At 41.2% G+C, this 9,637-nt stretch overlaps 1 protein-coding gene across 5 annotated transcripts in view; it reads right to left on the bottom strand.

Annotated features, from left to right (window-relative positions):
* Positions 1–7,782: 7,782 nt before the first annotated feature.
* ZC3H3 (Zinc finger CCCH domain-containing protein 3) overlaps positions 7,783–9,637 on the bottom strand; it is a 29,927-nt gene continuing 28,072 nt past the window's right edge. For 4 of the 5 annotated variants that reach the window (XM_075873968.1, XM_075873970.1, XM_075873972.1 and 1 more), the window contains one exon: positions 7,783–8,069. In XM_075873968.1, the coding sequence (XP_075730083.1) occupies positions 8,032–8,069 (38 nt within the window). In that variant the 3' untranslated portion in view covers positions 7,783–8,031. The remainder of the gene's footprint in view (positions 8,070–9,637) is intronic. The other variant, XM_075873971.1, reaches the window with a different exon arrangement.

Below are 9,637 nucleotides of genomic sequence, written 5' to 3'. Positions count from 1 at the left end.
CTTTTAAAGTAAGGTATATGGTCTAAACAAGCAGTCACAGCATAAGGTATAGTTATTTGCTGAATTTCCTCATTGTATAGGTTATAGAGTTCGTGTAGCATAAATTGAGCACACGTATACATTTTAAATTTTACATGCCATCGAAGGTTTATTTCTTCTCTGCTAGATAAGCTGCCATGCAGCACAAAAAGCAAAATACACTTCGGTGATTTTCAAATGTACGATGAACACTAAAAAAAAAAGCTAAGTTGATGTGTCATAATTATGCGAGTGTAATTATTATGTACGTAAGTACATGTGTCAACGAGAGTACATTCTACTGAAAATCACACGTTGCAATATTTCTGTTTTTCTTTCTACTTCCTTTAGTGCAATATGGTTTTTTGTAAAGGCGTTGTTGCAGAGTAGTGTGCATGCAAACATGACGTGACGTCTCAGAAGGTTGGTAAATACATGGAGCGCTCTTGAAGAGAGGTTTGAAACGTAGTGGTTGTTTTTTTTTTCTGAAAGCATGAGCATGCCAGAATTTCAAAATAAATCTCAACGCAAAACTTTTCTGGGAGCGAAACAGTTACAGAATGCAGTTATGTTTTATGCACGTGCTATGTATCGGCAGGCATACGCCTATTCCTTCTGAGAAGTTGTAGTTTTCCTTTATTTTGACTTACTGGTGCCATCAACAACTTTGTCATTTAGGTTGCGACAAAAGTTCAACAAAATTGTTAGTCAGTACAACAGCATATGTATCAGCAATATTTTGTTCATGTCCTATTACCACGGGCGTCGAAGTCAGGTTAATTTTCAATGACCAGCAGTTGCACCGCCAGTTTTGTACTTTGTAACAAACAGGTGTTATTCAGGCGTTAGTAGCAGTTTTGGCTGTGCAGCAAGCTGCTTTACGACAAAGCAGGGGCGTAGCCAGGGTGTGGCAAATCGGGCACGTGACCCCCCTCCCCCCCCACACCAATTTTTTTTCGCAATGACACAGAGAGCGAAAAATGACCGTTTTAAGGGGGAGCCCCTCCCCCCTCAAAATCACGGTGGTGCCCTCCCCCCAGCCAAAAAAATTTCTGGCTACGTGCCTGCGACAAAGTAGCTGTGTGAAACAGCGTTATCACTAGGTAGAGGAGTCCTCCTCGGTCAGACAGCTTCCCGACACCGTAGCACTCATAAGTGGCAGAGACAGTGATCATTTTATCCGCAGTGAGTGCGTCTCTGCATTTAAAACCATTCAACTTTTTAGGGTCCTGCACATTGCATATCCTGCTACAAATGGCCAGAACATCCGGCATCTTCGACAAAGTCCCGCTTCTGTCACGTCGTTGCAACTAGAATGCAATTACCTGCTTGTGTTCCCCCCCCTTACCAGTATTGCTCAGTGAAAGTTGTCGGCAAGGTGTTCTACAGGCTTACTCTGCAATTCTTGGCAATAGACCTCTTCCGGAGTATGTCACAGTGTCACGTCACTGGTGCATGTGCAAGGCGGCGCTTGGCAAAACACTCCTGCCGGTGGCTGACTGGGGCACAGTCGCTTGATGCTTGGAGCAAAGCATTTCTCAGTGAACTTCGGTGACTTTGATTGACCGTATCTATTCATCTATCTAGCTGCCTATGACATTTAGCTTTCCTGGCCGTTTCGATAACGGTATCTATACTAAAATTGGTATGGCATAACATGACTATAACGAGCATAGGTGACTAGTCATAACATGAAAATCATGACGTGTATGTCATGATTAACATTTCATCGTCATGCCGTTCTTGCAGTGGTTTCGTTCACAACATATTGCAAAACTGGTATGGTATGACATGACTGCATAGTAAACATAAGCGACTGACCCTCACATGGAAATCGTGACGTGCATATCACGTAAGTCATGACTACACGGCACGCTTAAGGTGCACTCGCAGTCCTTTCGCTAGCTTCACATATACCAAATTTGGTACTAAAGGACGTGCATTGACGACGAAGGTAAATGACACATTCAAACATGATAATCATGATATACATGTCATGTAAAGCATGACTACATGCTACGCTCATAGCGTGTTCGCGGCCGTTGAGCAAGCTTCACATATACCAAATTTGGTATTACGTGACGCGAGTGGAACAAGAACACAAACTTTAGGCGCAAACATGATCATGACACAGAAGTGATGTACGACATAATTTACATTCGCCTCGTAACGTTGTGCTGATATTAAAGTGACATATCAATCGACCTACCTCATTCGTGCTTCGCATAATCTATCGCTACTGTACAAGGGATCTGCCAATTTTTGCGAAAGCTTGAACTTCATCTTACAGTCCCAACATTAGCTGTTGTATGTGCCAGAGAACATCTAGGTGTGTGGTAAACTGCGAAACTAAATACTCGCCACTCTGGCTGGCTGTTTATCTCGGAGAAGTGTACACATGGTGTGGCCTCTGCGAGGAACAGTGGCATTGTCTTGGAAAATGTGCAGTGTTTATTGAGGCGTGTAGCGTGCGTTGAAACGCATCGACAATATCTGTTCATCTTCAAGGACGGTGAGACTGAGAATATTGACCCCCGAAAAGACCATCTGGATTGTGCGTAACAATGTTGTGCTAGGTGTGTGCAGTGTGAAAAACGCGATGTGTCCCATTTGCAAAAACACGGGCATCCGTTGTGGGTCGGTGGCAGTAATCGGTTGTCAACGGAACTTAATGATTCAACATTTTAGTTGAGGAAAAATGCATTTGATGCGATCGTTTGCGAGTGGGTACACCTCAGCGCTAGCGCGGTGTGGAGAAAAAAGTGCATAATATTCGAGTTGAAAGATATATAACTACACATCAGCTATATATAAGAATGTTGTACCGTTGTCGCATCTGCATATACGCTTCACCACGGCAAATACCTAAACCGATCAAAACGTATACCCCATGTTATCGGAGACCTGATACGTCTTAATAGAAACACCGGATATTTTCGTTTATCATATACTTCGTACTTTTACTGCTCGATCTTTATGAAATGACAATGCGCATTCGGAGATTGTGTGTCAAGATTAAAGGAGCAATGTAGGTATGAAAACATATTGGAGGTGCCAAATAATGTGAGGTAACTGTGCAAGATGTTATGTATATATCTGGTTATGGGGTTTTAGATCGCATGAATTTTCAGTAGGCTATTGAGAAATGCCGCAGCAGAGTTTCACATTAATTTTTATGGGGTCATGTTTTGTTTTGTGGGGGACATGTTTTGTTTTGTGGCCTTGAAGATCTTGGCTCATACCTACAAGGGAGATTGGCCACACTGTACTATATAATGTAAATTTCAATACAATGCTTGTTGAAAAAAAGAAAAGTCAGATAAGAACAAGATGAGTAATAACGTACACTAACCCCAGCCTAAAACATGGCAAAAAGTGTTTTCTTTTTTTCATTCATATACGAACAAAATTTTGCACAATGAGTGAGAATCTTACCCATGACTTTGCACACAGCAGCTCACAACATAAGATTTTTTTATGGCTGCAATCTACATGAGAGGAGCCCACTGCGTGCTGGTCGAGTTTCTCAGTGCTAAGTAAAGTTCCTCCATCTATCCATCTACGGCTAGCAAATTTCCACACTGAGCAATGACCATTTCGCGACCCCCTTTCAAAAGCTGCAACTTTAGAACATAGCAATGTAGAAATTTCTGTCAAAGAAGTGCGGACACATGCATATCTGCCATGCAGAAAGATGCCACCGGTGGAACTTTCTTGCCAACCAGGTCCTGTTCTGAAGGAGGGTATGGTGGGCCCACAGTGACGTCACACTGTTTGCAAACAGGGAGAGGTCTATTGCAGGCTTTGAAAACGTTCACCATCGTATCCCCTTTGAAACGGCACTGCATACATATTTCCACAGCATGTTAGCGTCCTAATTTTTTCACATTTTTAAACCTCACGGGCACGAAAGCAGTGAGGCAGGAACTCTTAAAACTCGAGCAGCTGAACCACGATGAGATGCACATTACTATATTATAAGAGCATGCCAGAGAACGCTGGTTCTGCGGACATGCAATGAACGTGCAATCCTCTGGCATACCGAAACCATTAGCCGCTTGACGAGACCGCCCCACCTGCACACTTGGTGCGAGTGGAAAGAGTACATAACTAAGACCTCCTCTTTTTATGGTTGGTGTTTGTTACGCACAACCATAGAGTTAATTTAGTCTGTATATTAACTCTAAGTGCACGGCGACTTGACTTACCTAGTGAGGCAAACTATGAAGCCTGGAGAAATAATCAATGCCCGCTCCACCAGCCCTTTTATGTTTAGTTGCACCACATTTGGCAAACATTTGAACTCGCATAAAAAAATGACTTTTCATTTTATAAATGGCACTATCACAAAAAATTGTGCTCATATCACCACTTCAATGCATAGTAATAGGATACTATGCTAAATACTGTGTGGACACTTATCTGTGTGTGCATGACATTATTAAAAAGGCTGTACAGGCAAAGTTTGTCCACAGTTGCATATTTTATATTTTTAATACCAAAAGGGCCACTAGATGTGCACAATGCACTGCACTAGTGCTGTGCATCCTGCACATTATCACGCTCAGTACTTTGATGGCAGATTCAAAGTTTATGGGTTGCAGGCCCACCAAGTCATTTTTGCCCTATTCACTGGCCTGGTTTATTCAGCATATCAATGAAGGGGGTTATAAAGTGGCTTACCTCTGTGAAACTATACATTATTTTGCCCATCATGTGCCATTCCTTTATAAGAAGACTCTCAGTAGTTGGAATTGCTTAAACACAGTGGCTGCTTCAATAAAAGACAGCCTCTCTTCTGCTGGTTTCAGGCTTCATTACGCATTCTTGTTCAGTACTCAGCGAATGGAACTGCCGTTAGATCGAACACACTTTCCTGCTCCCTTCAGGTTAATTTGAATGTGTGTGCACTGTAAATACATAAATGCCACACTTCTTTAGTGTGTTTCGGCAATTGAGAGCTGAAGCAATGTAGTGCTTGCAAAATCGTGCTAGTGCCAGTTTTCTTGGAGATTTATATTAGGGGTGTGCGAATAGAGAAATGTTGCCTAAAATTAAAATTAAATAGTGCCAAATAAAGGCTAAAAATATCAAATTGCATACAATCTTATTGAAAATTGAAAGAAATCACAAAGACGCGATGTCTGCTCTTGTACTCGAGCTCATAACGGAGAGTGCATAGGTCGGCAAGTCTTGTGGAGCTCACTAAGACTCGCTCACGATATACATTTCAAGCTTTGGACTCACTCGGACTCTCAAAAATATTCTTTAGCCGGGCTCACACTCGTGAAATTTTTCCTCAACCGGACCCACTCAGATTCAATATCACCAAAACATTACTCACCCGAACTTGCGGCTCGATCAGAGCCGCAAGTTCGGGTGAGTAATGTTTTGGCCCAAGTGAATCACTCACGAGTCCAATGGCTTAGCTTCTTCGACCATGGTGTCGTTGCTCTTCAACACCAATCTCTCACCTAATCAGTGCGCTGTTTGACATAGTGAAATTCAATAATGGTGTTGTCTCAGTCAACTTTGAATTTTCTTACTACACAGCTCAAGCAATAACTATGTGTACTCTATTACATGTAGTGGTGCTGTTTATTTCAATCTTTAAAGTGTTTATTCTATGTTAGTGGTTACCTTGAAAACAGTGCTTATTTGATTTTATTAGATGCCCTTGTGCCTGTTTATTGAAAATTGACGTCCTTTTTCTCTTTTTTTTTTTCATCTTCTGAAAGGCTGTACATAATTTGTTTCATTTTTATTGTGTCTGACAATTTGTAAACTTAACAAATGTATACCTACTCCATCAAAACCTTGAGGGTTGCAGTATTGATGAATAAATTTTAAAAAATAGTTTAAAAAAAAGAGTTCAGAGTGCGAACCAGTAAGGCAATTTTTCTTGGAAGGGATGACAACATTGATTTATCAACAACTTTCCTGGCAAGTTGGTGGGGGAGAGGTCAAGGCAACCCTCAATGCAGTTCACACCTTTAGTCAATAAATACTGAAACGGTGTATTAATGACCCTGCTTTGGAATACCTGTGAGTAGACGTGAGCACAAACGTGAAACTAGGTAAGGCTAATAGTGGCGCTGAAGATTACTAGAAAGGCCTTAGGTCGGCAAAAGGTGAAGCTCACTCAGACTCGTCAAAGAAATACCCGTTGCACTTTAAACTCACTCGTACCCGCCAACATTTTTACAAGCCGAACTCGCTCGAATTCGCACTCGAAGATTTTCTTCAACTAGACTCGTGGCTCGATCCGAGCGAGTCAACCCATGAACGAGTTCGCAGACCTATGGGAGAGTGACTGCTACCGAGAGACTACGAATGGTCATGAAGAAATGCAAGCTGTTCCACATGAGCAGACTTCAGACTCCCTCAATGTCATGATGGTGTTGCCAGCAGCGAAAAACTTGCGCTCGCCGGGCACCTCAGCAGCAGGGATGAGGAGGTATCGCAAAGCAACTATGGCGATGCCTGAATAAACTGCAGCGTCGTGCTCTATCCAGTGTTTCATAGGATCGTCATTTCTTGCAACCAGGGCCTCATTAAAGTATTTTTGAACACTTTGACAATAAGGTCCGAGCTCAGAGTTATGCTTATTTCTGACGCTCGTAGTTAAACAGTCTCCGAGACTGTTCCTTAGCCTTTGCAAGAGCCATGACTTGTCGATGGCTTCGAGTGCAATTTTAGATTTTGAAACGAGAGGCAGTCTGTAAGGACATTAGCAAGTTTTAGCCACTCCACCCTAACTAAGTGGCAACATTGATTTCTGTCACGTATTATTTGATACTTCAAATACTAGCTCTTTCAATCAAGTCAGAATATTGGCACACCTCTAATATGCGTTCTTTCTTAATGGACAATTTAGTAGTTGTGCATTGTTACGCATAAATTGCTTGCTTTGTTACGTAATACAGCCAGTACGACACTCTGGCAAAAGTCTATTGTCATATCACAGACTATTATAACTTGTACAGCTGCTAGTCTATAAAAAAACTGCAATGAGCAGCAAGCGTCCGTTGATAAGATAGCAGTTTCTGTCTAGGTGAATTTCTGCACAAAAACAATACATCTCGTTGCACTACGCTCAATTTAATGCTAATCTTATCCAGTTGATCCCACCACTCTGCCCTTCAGCCAATTGCAAAAACTATATTAAAGAGCATCACTTTAAGATACCGGCCTAGGTCACTTCTATGTTTAATGTATATACTAAAGCGAGGCTCGATGAGTGTGGTTTTATTCCAAAAAAATCAAGACAAGCAGTGATGCAGCCAAATGTTCCTGAACTACAATGGTCTTACAAGAGCTACTGAAATCGGGAATCAGTTATGGAAGTTGCTGCAGAAACATCGAGCGCCCCTGGTCTTTGTGAAGGTGCGTTCTATACACACATTAGCATAGCTGTACCTTTGATTTGCTCTTAACATTTCTAACTGCAGAAGATGCGTACTTGGTGTGCAGGTCTATTGTAGCAGGGCATTTTGCCAATGCCGCGTACTTACATTATTCTGTAGAGTATCGCACTGTATGTGGAGATCATCCACTGGCCATACACTTCATCTCTGTAAAGTGGTAAAGACTTTCACAAGCCGTTAGTTGGGGCTTGTTTTTCAGTGATTTTGGTTTCGTAGGATATGTTAGGAGAGCTCACCCACACCAGCAGAGAGTTCATGAGGAACGTCACTGCTGTCGAGTGGTCGTGGCTGTATGAGCTCGCACCAGGGTTCTATCAGTACGACACGGTAAGCGGAATTTCGTAAAACTTTTTTTTTATTCACAAATGTACAACTGTTCACATTCTTTCCCATTCTGTTGCAGGACGCAGATGCTGGAAGAGGAAGCGTATTATGAAGTGCACAACCTGTCACTTTATTTGTTCGGGACCAAGAGGTGTGCTAATACCAAAAAATGAAACACTATTATGCATAATGTGCAAGTGATGTGTTTATACAGAAACATCTTACCAAACAACGGAGCCACTAGGATCACCAGATCTGGAATTTAGGAGAGAAAGTTTGGCCGAATCCGAATGCCAGCCGCTGAAATAAAGTTGTAGAAGCTGCTGAAAACATGTAATCTGATGCATGAATGCTATAAAACATGTTGCTCGGTATTGGGAAATTAAGCACTTGGAAGTTATACAAAATAAGCTGCCTGAAAACATCTTAATATTTAATAGCAAGGTGATAATAATTGATTGTGTTTAACATCACAAAACCACCACATAATTATGAGAGACGCCCTAGTGGAGGGCCTCGGAAATTTCGACCACCTGGGGTTCCTTAACGAGCACCTTAATCTAAGCACACAAGCCTCAAGCATTTTTGCCTCTATCGAAAATGCGGCCGCCTTGGCCGCGGTTTGATCCCGCAACTTGCAGGTCAGCAACTAAGTGCCTTCGCCACTGAACCACCCTGGTGGGCAACAGCAAAGTGATCGAACAGAGTGGGGATTTGGCTTTTCTGAACATTACATATTAGCACAGCTTAAGCACGACGTGCTGAAACTTAAGCTTTCAGAATTTTGTACTTCATTCTTGCCATATTCAAACAGGCTTGCTCAGCTACATAGTCTCACCAAGCAAAAAGTTTTATATAGTGTAATTAGTTTTAAAAAATGTGTTCTAAACTTTAATTAGAGGTTATAGCTACTAACTTCTCAACACATATATCCATGTTTGCACGTTATTTTCACATAGTAACAAAGCTGTTTGCCAGGATAAGTAAGAGGGAGCGCGTGCATGTGTGGCATTTGCGTTGCAAGTGCAAGTTTCGAAATACCGGCATCAATGCACACGTACAATCAGCAGTGGCATGATAAAAGCAGAATGATGCAAAATGCTGCTGTTAACAGATGTATGGCTGACGTCAATGAGAGATGTGCTGCCATTATCACCAGATGACAACAAAATAACTAGAATAAGGCGGTATTTCATTTTAAAGTTTTCACGTTGACAAAAATCAAGGTAATTTATGGCACAGGCTCCACATGTGATTCTGTAATGAAGCATATTTAAGTTTGCATATCGATAGTTATTTTAGTATACCAGATATAACCAATGATAATTATTAAAAGTAAGTTCTTAAGGGCAGTAATGTATGACTTCTAAACATCCATTGGGAAATTACTGAAAAACATTTCATTAATTTTTCATCACTTGTAACATTTATTGAGATCATAAAAATTTACAGCAAAACAAATGAAACTGGCCTGGCTATTCAACCGAATCCTCAGCAGCACTTTACAATTAATTGTTCACCAAAATTTTTAGCAGTCTTCTTTAGCTTTTTTTTTTACATAAGCGGCAACTTCTAAATCTATCTCGTAATGTGCGCTATGAATATGGGTGTTGCAACATACATGAACATAATGCACACAAAATTGTGGCTCCATTTTAGCAATGCTTGTGCCTTAGTATCCTACAAAGCAACACTTTACAGTTTCTATGGCTTTGAGAAGGTACTTTATATAGGTGAGGCCATGGATAATACTCCCGTCACACAGGACATTTTATTGTTATTTTAACAGAATGTAGTTCGCATCTAATGTCATTATGCAGCTGCTACACAGCAATATATAATGTCGTTAGAATCAAATGACTTAAGCA

This window comes from Rhipicephalus microplus, chromosome 9, assembly GCF_043290135.1.
Source record: "Rhipicephalus microplus isolate Deutch F79 chromosome 9, USDA_Rmic, whole genome shotgun sequence".
NCBI lineage: Eukaryota > Metazoa > Arthropoda > Arachnida > Ixodida > Ixodidae > Rhipicephalus > Rhipicephalus microplus.
This window is presented reverse-complemented; position numbering and strand designations above follow the sequence as displayed.